Below are 21,115 nucleotides of genomic sequence, written 5' to 3' on the forward strand. Positions count from 1 at the left end.
GTGATAGCGAAGTGAAAATGTGAAGGGACACATACAGCACAAAACCGTACAGGCCGACCTCGTCTTCTGATAGATCGCCAACAGTTGAAGAGGGTCGTAACGTGTAATAGGCAGACATCTAGTCAGACTGGAGATGGGTCATTCGCAAACAAGACGGGTCCAAAGGAACGGATCACCAAGATGAGCAGAAGGGGCGAGGAACAAATTCTAATGAATGGTCTTTCATAGTTCACTTTCTGGATTAGAGATGGGCAAACTTGTTCATCCTTAGGAACTAGTTTACAGGTGATGGCTCCTTTTTGGGAACTGTTCGTGTTTACTCATTCACCATTCATTTGTGCGTGGTGTATGGTTCTTACCGGCTTTCTACTTATAGTTCCCAGGAACAAGAAATGGTCGGTCTCATTCCCACAACGACCAGTCTCATTCCAGTCTCAGTCTCCTTCCCTTCTCTGTCTCTGTCTCTGTCTCTGTATGGGTCTATCTCAGACAGACCCGTCGTCCTCCATGTGGCCACTCATCGCAGTTCCACTGCCGACTGCTCCTAGTTACTTCTGTATCTAGTTGTTAATTTCGTCTGCTGCAAATGCTTATTCTAGATCTGTTTCAAACCTTTCTTCAACTCTGGACTTCTGGTTCTATTCATATCCTATTCAGCATCCAAAACCGGTAATTAAAATGTAACGTAAATTACATAAAAATTAAGTTGTGTGTAATGCGTACATCTTTCCAAGTAACAAAAGGGCACATCAGCTTACTTCTTTATTTCAATAAACAGCAGAAGATATACAGAGGCAAGTTTTTTGTTAATACACATGCAAAAGAAGCCAGCAAGGCACACACGAGTGCTCATTTTCCATCTTTTTTTTTTTTTTTTTTTTTTATCTAAGGTAAAACACCACGTTCATTGTTAAGGAAGGCAGACCGACTTACAACTGAATGAAGCCCGCACTCCATAATCGAGTGTCTGGCCTCATATTTTGTAAAGACAATATGGCAACTTCCACAATATTATTTCTGTGGTACAGGGTGGTGCACGAAAAATCGGCCCGAGTACTGGACTGCTCACTGTAACCCACCAATCGTCATCTATTGTTTCGAAAATGTTTTTTTGCATTAGATTATTTGTTATTTCTTTACTGCTTAATTATTACATGATTATCTATTCTGCTCGTAGTGGTCGACGAATCATACGTAACAGACAAGCAGTCTGTACTTGAGGCCAGTTTTTCATGCTCCGCCTTATATTATTTCACTGTGATCAACCACATGACACTACACATGGCTAAATGAGAAGTTTTGCAGAATCACGGAAATTACTTCTACAAGTGTGTGAGAATTCTGTAATGAACAAAAACTCTTGTACTTCAGGGGGGAGGCAAATGCCCCCAGTTGGCACCTTCCATCCTTCAGTCACCTACACTACTAATTTTAAATTTTTCGTAAGAACCATACACCACGCACAAATGAATGGTGAATGAGTAAACACGAACAGTTCCCAAAAAGGAGCCATCACCTGTAAACTAATTCCTAAGGATGCACGAGTTTGCCCATCTCTAATCCAGAACATCACACAGGAATTTCAAACTGAATCAGGATCCACTGCAAGTACTATGACAGTTAGGTTGGACGTGAGGAAACACTGATTTCATGGTTAAGCTGCTGCTTATAAGCCACACATCATGCCGGTAAATACCAAACGACGCTTCGCTTGGTTTAAGGAGCCTAAACATTGGACGACAGTGTAAAAACATTGTGTGGAGTGACAAATCACGGTACGTAATGTGGTGATCCGATGGCAGGGAGTGGGTATGCCAAATGCCTGGTGAACGTCATCTGGCAGCGTGTGTAGTGTCAACAGTAAAATTCAGAGGTGGTGGTGTTACTGTGTGATCGTGTTTTTCATGAAGGGAGCTTACACCCTTTGTTTTTCATGGCACTATCACAGCACAGGCCTACACTGATGTTTTAAGCACCTTCTTGCATTCCACTGTTTAAGAGCAATTCGGGGATGGCGGTTACGTCTTTCAACGCGATCGAGCACCTGTTCATTATGCACAGCCTGTGGCGGAGTGGTTACACAACAATATCTCGTAATGGACTGGCCTGCACAGAGTACTGACCTGAATCCTACAAAACACTTCTGGGACGTTTTGGTATGCCAATTTCGTGCCAGGCCTCACTGACCGACATCGATACCTCTCCTCAGTGCAGCACTTTGTGAAGAATGGACTGCAATTCCCTAAGAAACCTTCCAGCATCTGCTTGAATGTATGCCTGCGAGAGTGGAAGCTGTCACCAAGGCTAAGGGTGGGACAACACCATACTGAATTCCAGCATTAGCGACAGAGTGTGCCAAGAAATTTTAATTCATTTTCAGCCAGGTGTCTGGATACTTTTGATCACATAGTGTAACTGATTTCCAGTGAGGGAGGAGTAGCCATAGGGTCCTTGCAATAAGCTCAGAGACTGCATTTGTTACTGGGTAAACAGTTCTTTTCTTGCTTTAAGTTTCACCAAAGACAACATTATCAATTACGATCCTACTGTCTTTATCCACCCTTGATGGAAAGTTGATTACTGAGATGAAATCAGCACAGACTGAACTGCTTGCTGCTGCCTGACAGATTCCTTGGATGGGGAATGAAACTGAACATGTGCTCTTCAGACAAACTATCTCAGCAGTTGCCTCAAAGGCTTGAAGGTAACCACGTAATACCTAAATCTGTACGGTGACAGAAATTTATAACCCACTAACGCCTTAAAGAAGCTAAACAGTCTTAACCACTGTGCAACTTTTCACAATCCCATTCTCTCGATAAGTATTTAATATAACAGGTTAATTTCAGAAGTTTATCTTTAATCGTGAAGGATGCTTGTGAAGTTCAAATATATGAAAGAAACTTTCACAAATCAATGTCAGATAGAAACCTCATGCCATTTGTTTGTATATTGTTGTAATGAACTAATAATTGCAGGGTCAGTTTCAAAGTGTCAACTTGGGATGAAGCTCAATATTGATCTGAACAAGGGGCACACTATTTACACTTTATCTCTCATTTGGGAAGTACAGGATTCACTCTCCATATGACAGATTTGTTATCTTGAAAGGCGGGTGTAGGATACGAGCTAGTGGAGAGTGCAAGTGTAGTTGGGTGGGCACAAGTAGATCGCTGATGGTTGTAATTGGTAGGCATGGCAGCATGCTCCAAGTGAGATGCAAGATAATTTCATGTTCTCAGGTAGTGTAAAACTGTTACTACATAGGGAATACTGAAGTGCCAGATACAACCCATCAGCTAAGACCTATGATGTCACCGATGTGACAGACATTGCCATTTTACACTTAAGTAATATGGCGGCCATGTCACAATTAATACACGAAGAAATGCTGCATCAGATGACCTATAATCTAATTAACTGATGAAAAGACATCAGCCTAACAGAATAACTGTGAGAATTGGAGTTTTGGGGTATGTACAAACAAACTAAACAACATTCATAATATAAATACGTAGCAATGCCACCACGCAAAATAGAGAAGTAGCAGACAGAAATCTGGTGTTGAAAATTTCACTTGACCTTATTCCTCCCTAATCCTAGGCCTCTTACCACCACTTGCCAACCTGCTAATACCCATCCCCAACACAGTATCCAAATAAAAATATAAAAAAACAAATAATAGCATGGATAAGTTTGGAAAAAAATGATGTTCAAAACGAAAGGAACAAAAGAACACTGTGGGTATAATTGAAGTATTTATTCAAAAGTATTCCAGTGTTTTACAATCTGAAATGCCAGTTTCCACTGTGTCCTTCAGTTAGTTGTCATAGTTGAATCACTTGCCTTTGAGGGTGGGGTGGTTTTTTTTAACAGAACACACAGAAGTCGCAGGGCAATGTGCCCAGGATGCTGGGCGGGTGCTCAAGCTGATCATGCTTGAACTTGGCCATTACAATTTGTGTGACATTGGAGATGTGTGGACATGCATTGTTGTGGAGCAGAATCACTCACTCCATGAGCAGCCCAGGCCATTTGCTCTCTGACTTGCATAGGTGATTGAGTGTGCCACAGAACATGTCCCTGTTAATGATTCATCCATGCGCAAGGAATTCAGGGAATACCGGACCTCAGATGTTGAAAAAGACGGTGAGCATCACCTTGCGTGCTGCAGGCACAGCATTAAACTTCTTATGGGGATGTGATGATGCTTGCTTCCATTATATGCATGTCTCCCTGCATTATCCCAAAGTGGCATAAGCAGATTTCAAATGGTTTGGTTGTTAAGCATTCCATATCTTTTTATTTGAACGTTCCTTATAAATAAAACAAGCCAAACAAAGCACAATTAAAACAATCCTAATTCCACACTATATATACATATTCTGCCACATACTTCTTCCCTTGTTTGAGGTGCAACAACTTTGGTGAATTTTGTTGATTACCACACTGTTGACACTTCACATATTCCTCCACAAAACCATGTAACTTAAGAAATTTAATTATAGTGACCATATTATTACCCATAGTGGTAACTAAGTAAATTTCATCGTAAGATCCATAGCTAGTAAAAATTAAAAACAAAAAAATATATTTGAAACGAACAACAAAGTGAACTAACAATTCCAAAATCAAATGAGCAGTCAATAACTAACACCATTAAAATAACACTGACATACCAGCAAAAACAAACTTCCAAATCACGTAGTAACATACAGCACTAAGCCTACTGCCTTGCTCACATCCAGCTTGTAAACATAGGCATTCAACCATTGAGTGTGTTGCTACAGAAGACAAAATGCCATCTCCAAACACAATGCATGCCAAATACGCTCTGCATACATTACTTCACATTTCAATGATTTGATGTATCACACTTACTTTCACTGTATTCAAAACTGATTTTATTTTATTTTGAGAGTTATGAATTTTATAATTTTAAATGGTACGCCTTACAGTATTGTCAAATGCTTCAAGGCAGATGTTGTGATGATTACTTTGAAATAGGTGCAGCCGATTTCCTTCTCAGTCCTTTCATAATCTGACCTTGCGGACCATTTCTAACGACTGCATTGTTGACGGGATGCTAAACTTTAATCTTAATTCCTTAGTAATTCTGTCGTTAGAAGAACCACCAGTGAAAGATGACTGCATTCTTGTAGTAAAAAGATAAAAAAAAATCCTGAAGTTATCTTCTGTTTACAACTCAATTTAGTTTTATTCTATGCTAACTATTTTGCTCCGAGGACCATCTAGTGTAGCAGCAATTTATATTATGAAGCTTTAAACACATTTCTCATTCATGCTTATTGTAATAATGTGAATCTCCTGCACTGGGGTTTAATATTCCACCACTGCTGATTTGTTGCACTTGCCAAACTGCATGTAGCAGTTGGGCTTTGTGATTGTGTTAATGTGCTATCCCATCTTGCCAGTGTACACCAGTCCACATTCACATTAGGATTGTAGAGTCCAGGCACTTTAATATTATCAATAGCTTCCTTAGTACAACCAACGAAATTTCTAATTTTGTAACCAAGTAGGGCAACGATTAAGTACGATATTCTTATTCAGGTTGAGTGGGATTAAAATCCCTTACAAGGCATTCCAATTTAAGTTTCCAGCAGATTCCATAAACACACACAAATTAATGGTGGATTAGTTACTTTAAGACATGACCAGTTTTGTTCCATATCCTGGTCCTATTGGAAATTCTACTCTGGTTCCAATGACCTTGTTGTCAACTTTAATATTTCTTTCACCTGAATTTGTGGCTACTGTAGCACGCTGGGTTATCTGCCTGTATAGAATCTTTCCTACCCTGTCACTGGTTAGCTTTCTTTCACTAAGTTGTGTGTACTTTGTGACATTGTTTACACAGATACCCAGCCAGATAAAAATAAAGATAATGTAATCCAGAAAATTCTCATTTGAGTTTCTCCTGACAGGGAGGGGGGCTTATATTTTAGTGGCAACACAATTTGGAAATCAGGTGTCAGTAGCCATAGCAGTTAAGGCAGTTTGCTTCATCATGTGTGTGGATACTTGTTTCCCAAAAAGACCCCCTTACCTTGTTAGGAACCATTCAATGATTGTATCACATAAGTTGTAATGGAGGTTTGTGATAACGTATTGTTGATCATAATTTTCATTTACAGATTATTCTCCCTATCTTAAAGGATGTAAGTGATTTCTAATTTTAATCTTATAAAAAAAGATACTTGTAAAATGGTGCTTAAACGACATGCCTGTGCTGCCCCATGTGTAAAGTGACCGAATCTTCCTGGTATGCTGAGAGCAGATTCTAGCATTTTGTCCAAATGTTCTTTCAAATATTTGTCAAGTTATGTCCCTAATCTAAGAAAATGTTGAGATGTTGCCTAGTTCTTTTGTATCTTGACACCCTTCAACACCTTCTGTTTGGAATTAATTTGTTACTGTCCACTTTTACATTCCATGGTAGATTTTTAAATTTTCAGATTCAATTTGTACGGTGTCACCCTTATCCCAGAGCTGCTAATGTTCACAGGAATTTTAAAAATAATTCAGAGATGTATTTTGGTTGAGGACATGCCAAATGTGTAGGTAGCAGTTCATATATCATTTAACCAGTTCACTGTAGTAACAGTACATGTGGTGGTCATAGAAGCTGTAGCACTATTTCTTCTGACCTTAAACTTATCTGAGAATTGCACCAAGTTTCTTTCTGCAGAAAGATTTAATAATTTAGTTCTGTATAGGATTTGAGTTTCAGATTAACAGCTTTCCCATTTGTAAATTTGGAAGATTATTGAAAATGTGCAGAAGAACAGGTGGTGGTTTGTTTCCTTGTGCAAAACATTTACTTTTCTGGGTGAAAAGAACCAAGATATGTGGTAGTGAATACAAACAAAAAATGTGTTAATAATTAGTAGTTAGAACAACACCTGATGTCCTCTGCTGTGAATTAAGGTTCATTAGTCTGTGTTATAGAAAGTTGCTGTAATTCATTGCTGGAAGTGATGCAAAAGTTTCTTGTTAAGTACCTTGGACATACATGAAGTCAAGATCATTAATTTTGACATGTGTTGATAAAATCACACCATATTATTTGTGGACTCGCCGTGTGTGTAACTGCAACCTTTTAAGCCTCACTTTTAGCAGTTTTGTTAGCTTTAGGCTAAAAGGCTTTGGAGTAAATATGGCAGCATTTACTCCATTGGTGTGGCTATATTTTTACTACAGACATCACACTTGAGATGTGGCTCAGTATTGGAAATATTAGAATAAATGTACCTCAGCATAGCAGCCATGAAAACTAGAACAGTCTGTTCTGTCAATAACTCATACTGGTAAAGTGTTTCAGTTCCTATGAAAGTAAATGTAGACAGTAAAATTAACATATTAACACTATAAAAGTAAAGTATTTATTTCATGTAACTGCTAACCATCTAAATAGCCATGCACGTTAACATGCCGCTTCCGGGATTCAAGGACGTGCACTAGGCTTGAATTGAATCTGTGTGGTGGACTAACGATCAGGGTCAGTGTGCTAGACATCCTGGATATGGTTTTAAGGTGGTTTCCCACATCCAACTAGGTCAATACCAGGGTGCTTCCATGCCCTCCCTCAGTCTCACAATTCAAAACCATTCTTACACTTTCACATGGGATACCACTGAACACAGGTAGAGGGGGTACACACATTATGTCATGGGGAGAAATGGGGGGAGGAGGGGGGGGGGGGCGGGGTGGTTGGCGACAAGAGGAACTCGTAAAACATCTAATTTTCAACAGTTTCGCTGTGTTCGTTGCGATTTAGTCCATCTGATCCCAAAACCAATAGCTTTGATGTACGGACGTGACTTCGTAGTTGTATGTACTAAGAAATAAACAAGCTTTCTTATTTAAATATTACCATTACAAGTTCACCCTGTGGCATCAGTGTCTAGAATATACCTGGGGTAATTTGTTGCTTCTCACAAGAGGTGAGTAAAAGGAATCTTACACTTAGTGAAGCTTTTACATTATTGACTCTGCTATTATTCAGACATTCGTCAGTTTTAGCAGTTTTTGTCAGAGAGAGAGAGAGAGAGAGAGAGAGAGAGAGAGAGAGAGACCAACTAAATTTTTGATACCAGGTTTTTGTTGACAATGCTACTTGTATATTTTACACATTTCTTTTGATGTGTATTTACAAGTGTTGCTTAGTTTGTTCGGGCATAGCAAAAATATCCAATTCACACAGTTATTCTGTTAGACGGATGTCTTTTCATCAATTAATCAGATTATAGGTCACCTAATGCAGCATTTCTTCGTGTGTTAATTGTGACATGGCTGCCATATTACTTCAGTATTCCCTATTACTTAGGTGTAAAATGGCAATGTCTGTCACATCGGCGACATCACAGGTCTTAGCTGATGGGTTGTATCTGGCACTTCAGTATTCCCTATGTAGTAACACTTTTACACTACCTGATAACATGAAATGATCTTGCATCTCACTTGGAGCATTCCTTGAGATACCATTTTTCAACCATTTCTACAATGACCCAACACTTACTGTTCATGTCCTGCATATATTTTCTATCTCATTAGATAAGTCAGCTGTGAAAGCTGTTGTGACATATCAACTCCAATGCAGATACTATCTGTAAAGTTTTTCTTGAGAATGCTGCACACATTGTGAATTGATAGGTTGAAGATTTCTAGCTGGCTTTTGTCTCCAGGCACTTCCAACCTTAACTATGTTTACCAGTACAGAAGACATAAATGGACACAGATGTTTGCTATCTGTTTCCTTGTTTCAAAATGTGTGATGCAGCACCTTCTGCTCCATTGTCGGCACTACATGTACGCAATTTTAAGTTCAATCATATTAAACACATAAGCAATAGCACGCCTTTATGGATGGATACTGCAAAACTGTAGTCCAGGGCAATTTCACCAACCACTGGCGGAGCATGCTATTTAGCACAACACAGTAAACACAATACCTGCCTATGTGGTCTTGATCTTCCCCGGCCCACTGCAATACTAGCTTCACGGAATTACACAGATGGGAATTCCTATAGTTGAGACCATATTAGAAGATCCCTGCCAGCTCACAGCACTGTTGCACGTTTTCAACTGCAAAACACCAATGGCAGCAGGTGAAAACTGTAGCCATCTACAGAGTTATAACAAAACTGAGGCACTGCCCTAGACATGATTACAAAACCACATCATGTCTCTGGTTGAAGTAGGCCCACAAAGCTGCCATGCCTACCAATTACAACCATCAGCGATCTACTTGTGCCCACCCAACTACACTTGCACTCTCCACTAGCTCGTATCCTACACCCGCCTTTCAAGATAACAAATCTGTCCTATGGAGAGTGAATCCTGTACTTCCCAAATGAGAGATAAAGTGTAAATAGTGTGCCCCTTGTTCAGATCAATATCGAGCTTCATCCCAAGTTCACACTTTGAAACTGACCCTGCAATTATTAGTTCATTACAACAATATACAAACAAATGGCATGAGGTTTCTATCTGACATTGATTTGCGAAAGTTTCTTTCATATATTTGAACTTCACAAGCATCCTTCACGATTAAAGATAAACTTCTGAAATTAACCTGTTATATTAAATACTTATCGAGAGAATGGGATTGTGAAAGGTTGCACAGTGGTTAAGACTGTTTAGCTTCTTTAAGGCATTAGTGGGTTATAAATTTCTGTCACCGTACAGATTTAGGTATTATGTGGTTACCTTCAAGCCTTTGAGGCAACTGCTGAGAGTTTGTCTGAAGAGCACATGTTCAGTTTCATTCCCCATCCAAGGAATCTGTCAGGCAGCAGCAAGCAGTTCAGTCTGTGCTGATTTCAATGTAGATTTTCTACGGGACTGTGAAAGGAAAGATGATCTGGAGCTTATTTGGAGCCTAAAATTTCATCTCAGTAATCAACTTTCCATCAAGGGTGGATAAAGACAGTAGGATCGTAATTGATAATGTTGTCTTTGGTGAAACTTAAAGCAAGAAAAGAACTGTTTACCCAGTAACAAATGTAGTCTCTGAGCTTAATACACAGTTAGGATTAATAATGTAGTGTCTTACCCTATGGCTACTCCTCCCTGAGAGGAAATCAGAATAATTAATGACTCCAGGACAAATGTTTTCAACAATCGTTTCCAAGGGAGGACCTGGAACGAAATTTATGATGAACCAAATGCTAAAGTAAAACTTAAGCTATTCCATGCAAACTCACATCATTATTTGGAAACAGCTTTCCGCATAAGCTAATCAGACAAGACATTAAATAGCTGTGTAAAAAACCATTGATCACTAGAGGCATTAAAGTATCTTGTGAAGGAAAAGGGTAATGCCCCTATTGGCAAGAACACACATATCTTGCAGTAGCTGCACACTGCAAAAACTACTCAAAATTACTATTAAAGGTTATTAAAAAAAAATCAAGGAACACACGTGTTGTCATAAATCAGTAATTTAGACAAGAGACGTAAGGCTGTATTGAGTGTAATACATAGAGGGACAAGACAGACAGCCACAGTACATGGTAACATCACTACTAAACTGAATGGAAGGCCTATAAATGATGGGTCACAGGCTGCAAATGTATGTAATAATCATTTTTTTTACATATAGTAGAAAGCTTGGGGACAGACAGTTAAAGAGAGAAATCATGGAAGTATACTGAAAAAGCAACTCCCATAAAATTCAGTCATTTGACTACATCAACATCTTGTGAAATTTACAAAATTGTACAATATCTCAAAAGTAAAAGCTATATTAGTTTTGATGGTGTTCCCAATAGAGTACTAAAGATCCGTTCCCATATAATAAGCCCGGCCTTACCCGAAACATGTAATGCATCACTATGTGCTGACATCATTCTCCAAAGTATATGAGAAGGCAATGTATTCTGGAATAAAATCCTTCCTTAGCAACAATAATATCATTGGGAAATTATACTCTGGGGAGTCAGAAGAGTTGCTCTACTGAAAGTGCTATATACATGTTCACCGGCCATATTTTACAGACATTAAATAATAAAATAGAGCCCGCTGGGTTCCTCACATATGTAAATGACGTTCTGTGTAATATACAGCAAACGAAGTTAGTTCTTTTTACGGGTGACATTAGTCCAAACGTGGCTGAACTAAGTTGTTTTAGGAGTTCTAAAGTGTGTTCTTTCCAGTTTAAATTCTCATCAATATGGACACCTAACAATTTATTGTCTCTTCAACATGTGTTGCACTTATCATTTGTGTATTACCTCTAGAGGTGCAGAACTAAATAAATTTTGTCTTTTTTACAATCAAGGGTACGACCATCTGCAGTAAACCAGTCAATGACACCTTTAAGAAGTTTGTTTACCGTTTCTGTATGTATGCTTGGATTGATGACAATACTAGCATCATCTGCAAAAAGAATTCTCCTTGTAGTATATTTCATGTATCATTTACATATATGAGGAACAAGAGGAACTAAGATTGAACCTGGGGGAACCACATACACAGTTTCTCTCCAGTCAGAATTATGTCCCTGGACTACATTGGTTGATTTATTAAGTACAAGTTCGCGCATAATTTTTTATTTTTTTGTTAGAGGTGACATCCACTGGTTGGCAATCCCACACTCCCACAAAAACTTCAGTTTATCTAGGCGACTACTGTGATTCATACACAAGTGCGTTCGATAGGTCGCAGAGCACACCACTCGATAATATTTTATTAGTTAATGGTTGTAGAATCTAGTGAATGAACATGCAAATGGCATTTTCAATAGAGGAACCCTTCTTAAACCTGCACTGTGATTTGCTAATGGTATTATTATTGTTAAGATGAGAAAGTATTCTCAAATACATCACCATCTCAAAAATTTTGGAAAATGTCAGCAGTGAAATAGGCCAGTAGTTACCGACATCTCCTTTACTTACCTTTCTATAAGAGTGGTTTAACAGTGGCATATTTGTCTCTCTGGAACAATGCCTCGAGTTAGTAATGCGTTACAAATTTCAGGTAAGACTGCTTGTATGGCAACAAATCTTTAGTACTCCAATCTAAACTAAAAACTAGGTGACCTTTTATTTGAGACAACGTATAATTTTCTTTAAAGAAACACTGATTTTCTGGAAATGGTCTCATCCTCAATGTTAAAAAAGACAACATATTCAGTTTTGCCCATTTCGAGATAGTAACCCAATGATAAGTTTAATACATGGTGAGGAAATAATAAATAGGGTGCGAACTTAAAAATTCGCCAGTGTACATATTGATGAATGTATACTGTAAAAAGCATTTTTGACAACAGTGTCATATGGAATAGTGTTCAGGGATAACTAATCTTTAAGAATCAGTGTGTTTGTTGCTCAGACGTGCTGGAAGAGTAATATGTGGTACTTATCCACAATAGTCTTGTTTAAGGGGCTAGGCATTCTGACTACTGCTTCAGGGCATATTTATTGCCCCATAACGTTTGTTTTTGATCATTCACAACAATTCGACAGAACAATGATTTATATAATTACAATACCAGACGGAAAAATGTAATTCATTACTCCACATGAAGATTATCTTTAGAACAGAAAGGGGTTAACAATGCTGCAACAAATTTTGTCTGTCTACCCAATGATGTAAGATATCTGACAGCAATGCAAAATCTGAAAATAAATTGAGAACGTTTCTCCTTGACAACTATTTTTATTCCATAGAAGAATTTCTTTCACAGAAATGTGTTAAATGTGACGAATATGAGCTACTAATTCGCACCTCTATTTCTTTTCATTAAAAAAAAACTTAATGTTCAGCATGTAACCATATGTACAAACATGGTGATTTTTAGAGTACAAATAGTCGCACAAATTAATTGGCAATACAAATGTAAAATGACTCCGTCCCCCTCATGACTATTTATTGTGCTAAATCAATGGAATATGAGATTAAGTAACAAATTAATTTGCAATATAAATGTAAAATGAGTTTTCCACATGTTTACAAATCATCGTGCAAAATGATCTACGGAGAGCTCACAGCCCAATTTGAAGAAACTTTTCACTTTGATGTTTCCTAATATTCATTTTTAATCCCACGCATACAGATGATACATCACGAAATTTGTGGAGTCCTGCACCATGAACTATAATACACGTTTTCAATAGCAACAACATGTTCTTTCCTGAAACTGCATATTTGTTTTCATTAGTTCTTGGTTCATTTTCAGAATAATCCAGGTATTTTTATTTGTTTGAATACCATTAAAACTATCATTACATCATGATTTTTAGCATACGATTAGAATTTGGACCAATAATAATGTGGAGTGCAGTCATCACTCCACTGCATCCAGTTCACATATGCTGCTTACTTCAGCATGTGCTGCACTGTACCCCACAGATACGAGAGGAGTTATTCCATAGAACGATGGACACGACTACTACAGGGTGAGGTTTCTGGAAAATATTGCACTCTTTTTTAATGCTATGCAAATGGTCACCACCAATGCTGGAAATCTTAACTGTCCCCTACGTATGTACTTTTCAGACATATGTACCTTTAAAATGTAAAAAAATTGACTATGTCTAAAACTGTATAGTACATCATTATAAAACTAGAAACCACTAATTTGCATCAGGGCTGGAGAAAAAGATAAAACTTGGTAGAATCTATTGTACAATGGCATCAAATTAGGCAAATTACCACAACACATAGGACATAGATAAAACCTTCTCTTTCAAAACAAAACTGAAAAATTACTTACAAAATAAAAATTTTTATATGGTGATGAGTGGGCCCACCCGAAGAAAAAAAGGTTACCAAATTTAAGACTCTGTATCACAATAAACATTGAAATAATAATTACATAGAAATATAAAACAAATTTAATTTGATTACAAGAAAATTCATTGTCAATTATTGTGTGAAAAAAATTAATTTTAAGCTGTTAATGTTTTCAATATTTGAATGACTAAATCCGTACAATATAAACTGTTTTACGGATTAATAAAGAAATCTGTCTATGAGAACCAGTGGCAAAGAACAAACGGAGACTGTGTCATTGCCTAATAAAGAAATCATTTGAATGACAAAATCCGTACAATGTAACTTGTTTTACGGATTAATTATAAAATCAATAGATACAAGTGGACCAGAGCAAAGCGAGATCATACTTGACATACAATGATTCCTTGATGACTGATTCGTGGTTAATGTCCAGCTTCTACCAAAAAGTCCATAATTCACTTACATCCAGATTTTACTACCTATGTGGGGCACTAAGCAGGAAACTGAACGACAAAGCTGTGGACAGTGAGGTGAAACTGTAAAGGCATTATCAATTAAAATGAGAATTACTGTTTAATTTCATCCATGACTGTCATTAACGGATGAAGCACAACTTCAGATCTGTGAAAGAAATCAGCCCTGTCCTTTCAAATGAATCCTCTTTGTACTTACCTTACGTGATTTGCAGAATTCAAGGAAAAAAATAATAAATCTCTATGGCCACAGTAGTCGTCTTTAACAGTAGTCAGTATCTCACCACTGCTCCACCCCAGACAGTTAACCTACAGCTGCAGGTATCCTTTCTTGCCATTTTACCGCTAGCAGATACTAGCTTACTACTACTTGGTGCCCACTTAGAAAATAAAAATTTAGACCAGATGTTAAACATTTCTTACAAAAACCTCTGCAAAACTTTTTTGCCCGTGTAAGAGCTTTGAACGAATGCAGACTCTTAAACAATCATTCTGCAAATCCAACATCGTATGTTGAAACTAATTTAATCGGTTTTCTGGTGACTGAAGGAAAAGTAAAGAAAATCAAGTAAATGAAACTGTCAATCACTTGCTACTGCATTCTTAAATAAATTTTATATTTAGAGTTATTTTGACGAAATATACCGGTATATAATGAAAGTAAATTCTCTTAACTAATATAGTCGTGCATTTTATCCGAAAGCAATTTACTTCCTTATTTCCAAAACTTACCTTACGATGGTGGACAAATAAATTTGCATCATTATAAAATATAAATGGTTGTTCATATCAGCACAAATTAAGGAGCGTCCACCATGATTTGTTACTCGTCTAAATAAAAGGCGCTGTCCTATAACAACATAGCATGGAGTACGCCCAAAACGACATTAAAAAGTCTCATTTACAACTTGGTAATTACTTACTTGTTTCTGTTTGGTACAACCAGAAATGATGGTCCATGATATTTTTCGGTTTGGCATTTTTTTTTCTCTCTCTCTATATATCCTTATTTCTCGTACTAAAATATTTCTCAGCAAACATAAGTAACAGGGCGAAACAAAAGTCATTGCTTCCAAACAGATTCAGTACAATGCCTTCCGCTTCTGCCACCCAAAAGCCCACACTGCACCCCACAGGCCACAACTCAGTATTGATCCGACGCGCTTGAAAATTGTGAATATACCCTTCAGCAGCGTTGCCAACATAGGAAAATTTATTCCGCTAAACTGAAGTTAAAATCCCGCTAAATGCTTGTTATTGTTATTTAAACTCCTGAAATTGAAATTTCAATGCACTGACAACTTACCAAAAACTTTTTTGTCATCGACACTGCCTATTATTATTATTATCCACTCACCACATTAATGTACTTCAAGCCACATAATTTAATTTTCCTCCTCATCTTACAGTAGGGTGTCTTCCATGTCCACCGCTGAAGTACTGATTCCAATGAAGAAATAACTGTGCCATATCTCCTCATGGTGCTGATTTCTTGGAGAACGTTCTCTGGCAGCTTATAATAGCGACAACACTTACCAACGCTATTAAGACCAGCTCTTTTTGTACTAATAGCGTTCGCCATGATAGTTGTTAATCTGTTTCGAAGAGATATTTTTATGAAATGTAGTTGGCTGAAGTCCCTTCCTATTATCGCATTGGACCATGGTAAAACCAAAAGCATAATAGTCGTATCTGAAAATCATTGGAAAGGACTTAAGCCTATAGCATCTCTGTAGGACGTAATTTCATTCCAGAACGTCGCAGTATTGTTCATTTCTTTCCATTGGGCAGCAGTGAGCTTCGACCACTGAAAATCGGTTTTGGTTACTGTAATGTCTGACAAGCTCACTTCCTCAGCCAACGATACTGCTAGTTCTTTTATCACTTGCAAACATTCTCTTGGGACGATTAAGGATACGTGTTGCAACACTTTTACATTTTGGAGCAAGGGGCGTTGCATCTCAGAAGTAAGAGAAATAAGAAGATGTTAACATATTTTCCTTATGGCATGCTTAACCTCAGATGAAATTTTATGGAAAGTATTCATATTTTGTAGTAAGAGTCCGACTTCATGACCTAAGTGTACTCTTCGGTGACATATTTTCGAACGTCTACTGTAAAATAACACCTCTATACCCTGGTACAACAGTTTTCCATGCAAGTCCAGTAATTAATGAAATAACTTCATTTAGGAGCCGTAAGTGTTCTGCAGGATTTCACTGGAATGCCTTGTTCACCAGGTGACATTCTTCCAAATGATGTTTCAGAAAAATTCATATTTTCCTCTGTAATTAGTGCGAAAAGAAGAAATTTATGGGGGAAAAATGTAAACGCCCGGTTTAAGAAATGTAAAAAGATTTACATTACTATCGGCGCAATTTCAGTGGCAACAGAGTTTGCGTGTTTTCGCTTTTTAAATACGGCAAACAGCGTGTGAAATTTCTGCCGCTTCCAGTGTTTACTTCGCGAGTGAAAAGTGCGAATGACATACATTACAGTGCCCTATGTTTACACTTGTTCGTAACCCATATTTATTAATGACTGTAAACGACACAAACTCAATGTCTAATGAATTGCGTTACTGTAGGAAAAAGAGTATCAAAGGCATTTTTTGTTCAAAGTGAGGTAAAAAGCTTCACTTCTCCTGTACAAATGTTACCGAAAGAGTAGGCCTAAAAACATGGACTTGTACACTTTGTTTACATCGTATTCAGGTTGAATATAACAGCAATAAATTCCCGTGTGCGTGTGATAAATTAAAATTGTAATTGGAAACAACACAAAGAGAAGTTATACCTTTAAAACCCGTGCTTAACAGCTTATTTCACTACATGCAAAAGGAATATCGCCACGAATGAAACACTAAGGAAAAAGACATTAAGCCCCGTGACAAGATAAGCCAAAATTTTCTTATTCTCGCAGTTAGCCACGGCCAGAAACTTGCAGACAAATTAAGAAGACGTGACGTAATGCCACAGCCTGCGTTAAACCAGGTGTCTCAATGTGTGAAATCCCAAGAGACTGTGAGAAGTTAGCCCAGAATTTGACGAAGAACGACATGGTAGTAATAACAAGAGGAACGAATGACATCAACCGTTCTCATGAAGAGCAACCGATCAACTCAACAAATGAAGCGCTAAACTCTTAGCTAATACAAACATCATGCCACTAGGCATCCCACCCAGGCATGACCTTACACATGACTCCGGACAAACATAATGATAGAGAAAACTAAACTGGGAATTTGAAAGATTTGGAAAACTATACACAAATGTCTCATTTATAAGACTCTACAAGCTTGAAAGGTTTCTCTTTACAAATCACGGGATGCATCTGAATGATTTAGGAAAACAACATTTGTGCCAATTAATTGAAGAGTGCATAGCCAGCCTACCAACACTGATAACCAATAGCCAATTTTTGATGCAGCACCACAAGAACAAGTTATAGGAAAATAAGCTAGGTCAACTTCATTGCCTACTCTAAAACACCCAGCTCCACCTACAGGTCTCTTACATACTAGAAGAGACTTATCAGCAGCCACAGCAATAGAAGTAGCAAAATATCCTGCAAAAGAAGCAACAACTGACTCCTCAACAGTCCATCCACCCCAAATGTCAGATGCTCTTCCACCACAAGAAGATTTGGCAGTAGCTTCAGAAAAGCATGTGTCTGGTAATTATGCAAGTGCAGATATTCCTTATTCTTCGTCAGATGTTCTTCCACCACAAGAAGATATGACAGTAGCTTCGGCAACATGTGTGTCTGGTGATAGGACAAATGCAGCTGCTAATTACTCATTAACAGTTGCTCTTCCAACCCATGAAGATATGGAAGATCTAGCATCAGGAGCAGGTGTTTCAGGTGATGATGCAATGTTGTTGCTAGTCACTCATCTCCAGTTGCTCTCCCAGCACAAGAAGTTATAGAAGTTCTAGCTTCAGCAACAGGTGTTTGTGCAGGTGCAGTTGTTAATAACTCATCATCAGATATTTCTACTGCAGCAGCTCCACCTCAAAGTTCAGGTAACAGAAAATTGCCTCTAAGCTTGAGACAACCTACTGTCAAAAGGGAGGATTTTTACTACCCCCTCAACAAGAAAGGATTGACGTAACAACTGTAAGTCACATAGATAATCTTTTTTGCAATAGTCCTGTAGATGGTAAATCCACCCATTTAAATGCAACTGCCAAAGTAGCCCTAATTGTTGATTAAAAAAATAATTACCTAGATATAATTAATGAAGAACCTAATTGTAAAGACTTTCTCTCAAAAATTTACTTTCATAATGTACAAGGTTTTAGAAGTAAAATATGTGACATAGAAGTTTTATTAAGCTCTGTAAATGAAATTTCAGACGCAAATATTCTACATATAACTGAGCACTTAATGGAAGCACAAGAAATCTAATGTACAAGGCTCCCACAATTCAAACTAATAGACAATTTTTTAAGAAAAATTTACAGAGGTGGAGGGAGTTGCATATTTGAAAGAGAATGAATTGCAACCCATCCACTCTAAATATGCTGTTCTTACAGTGTTGAAAAGGATATAGAATTATCTGGGATTCAACTTACTGATCTCAGTCTACTCTTATAACTGTTTACAGGTCACCCTCTGGTATCGTAGGCTCATTCTTTAAAACCTTTACATTCCTTCTTGAAACTCTAACAAATAGAAGCATTCCAAATATCTTAATCTGTGACGATTTTAATATTGACTTCTTGAATGATGGCACCACCCAGACAATCTTCACAAATTTGAAGAATTCTTTCAACTTTCTTTTGAAAGTAAAATCTGCAACTAGAATCACATCCCATAGTAGTAGCTGTATTGACCAAGTACCATATGTGTTGCAAATCCTGTACACCTAGGATTCTCAGACCACAATGCTATAATTGTAATTGCAGAGTTACCACGTAGGGACGCCTTAGTCAAAAAAGTAGTAAGAGAAAGCATAAACTTTTCAGAAAGCAATATTCTAAATTTTCTATCCCCCATGTATAAAGAGAACTGACAGACAGTCTTCCAATCACAAACAGTAGATGATAAGTATGAAGCCTTTCTAAACATTTTCTCCTATTACTTCAATTACCATTTTCTTTTAAAATTAAAAAAGTCATTCCTGGCTATTCCCAAAGGTGAATCACTTCAAGATTAATAGTTTCCTCCAAAAGAAAGAGAGAGCTTTTCTCCCTGACCTAAACGAACTTTGTCAGGAGAGTTCAGTTTAAGAAATACTTCAATGCTTGTAAAAAGATTCTCAGAAATTTTGTCAAGGAAGCCAAAAAACTTCATTATAACATACTTCTCAAAACTTCAGCTAACAAAAGTAAATGTATGTGTCAGATATTTAACATTAATACAGGTAGGACTAAAACATTACAAATATCAGTAACCTAGAAGATGAAATCCCTCGTTTCCTTGTTCACAGACCTTCAAGTTAAATAATTAAGCCTCTATTGCATATCATTAATTCTTCATTTTTGGAAGGCATATTCCCTAAATTACTTTCCATTGCAAATATTATACCGATACACAAAAAAGACTCTCAACAAGATCCCAATAACTGTAGGCCTATAGCAGTCGATCTCTGTGTTTAGTAAAATATTTGATTGGGTAGTGGCTGATAGACTAAAATCATTTCTGAATAAGTATAGTATCCTCTAACCAGCTCAATATGGATTCTAGGATGGGAAAACAACAGTAGATGCTGTTTATAAATTTCTAGATACAACTCTCACACTCATAGATAAAAACAGTCAGCTGTGGGGTTGTTCCTTGATCCTACAAAGGCCTTCGATACTGTAAACCACAGAATACTATTACAGAAACTATATACGTATGGTATACGGGGAACTGCCTATGATTGGTTTGCAAGCTACCTATTTAACAGTAAACATTATATGCAGTTGTGTGAGGTCACTCCTTCAGGAAAATCCATGGTTTCATGTTCTGATATGAAAACTAAAACATGATGTCCATCAAGGATCAGTTTTAGGCCCGATCCCATTTCTCCTGTTCATTAATGATCTTCCTTTTCACCAACCAAGCTGGCCGGTGTAGCCGAGCGGTTCTAGGTGCTTCAGTCTGGAACCGCACGACCGCTATGGTCGCAGGTTCGAATCCTGCCTTGGGCATGGATGTGTGTGATGTCCCTAGGTTAGTTAGGTTTAAGTAGTTCTAAGTTCTAGGGGACTGCTGGCCTAAGATGTTAAGTCCCATAGTTCTCAGAGCCATTCACCAACCAACTTGCAATACCTTCCTTTTTGCTGACGACACCAATATTCTGATATCTGACCCAGATGATCCTATTAAAGCTGCAGTCAACCAATCTACAGCTCAACTAGATTCATGGCTTATGGCTAATAGGCAACTTGTTAATGCAAAAAGGACTGTAGGTTTAACAATTCATACAGCCCAGAACAGAAATCCCACCGTCCCAACTATACAAATAGGTGTAAATAGTACTGAAGTGGAAAATATAACTAAATTCGTTGGAATATCTATCTCTGACACTCTAAGCTGAAAAAGGCACTCTGACAGCTTAGTTACCAAGCTAAGTAAAGTATATTTTACGCTTCTGTCAGTCAGGGAAGCGACGAGTATAAATATGCTAATGTCAGTGTACCATGCTCTTTTTCACTCAGTCCTAACATATGGCCCCATATTGTGGGGCCACAGTTCTGAGTCCAAGAAAATACTTAATCTCCAAAAGAAAGCTGTCAGGATAATGTTATTTAAAAAGCAGAGAGACTCATGTATACAACTATTTCAGAAACTAGATTTCGTCCACTTCCATGCCAGTACATATTGGAGATACTAAGTTTTCGGAAGCTAAATATTGGCAGCCCGAAGCAGAATTGGGACCATCACCA

The 21,115-nt window shown here is 37.7% G+C and overlaps 1 protein-coding gene across 1 annotated transcript in view; it reads left to right on the top strand.

The window, feature by feature from the left end:
- The first annotated feature begins 17,851 nt into the window (after positions 1-17,851).
- Positions 17,852-21,115, top strand: part of LOC126249439 (TPR-containing protein DDB_G0280363-like) — a 45,721-nt gene continuing 42,457 nt past the window's right edge. The window contains exons 1-2 of the mRNA XM_049951092.1: positions 17,852-18,101; positions 18,200-18,347. Of these exons, the coding sequence (XP_049807049.1) occupies positions 17,852-18,101; positions 18,200-18,347 (398 nt within the window). The remainder of the gene's footprint in view (positions 18,102-18,199; positions 18,348-21,115) is intronic.

Source organism: Schistocerca nitens, chromosome 3 (assembly GCF_023898315.1).
Source record: "Schistocerca nitens isolate TAMUIC-IGC-003100 chromosome 3, iqSchNite1.1, whole genome shotgun sequence".
Lineage (NCBI taxonomy): Eukaryota > Metazoa > Arthropoda > Insecta > Orthoptera > Acrididae > Schistocerca > Schistocerca nitens.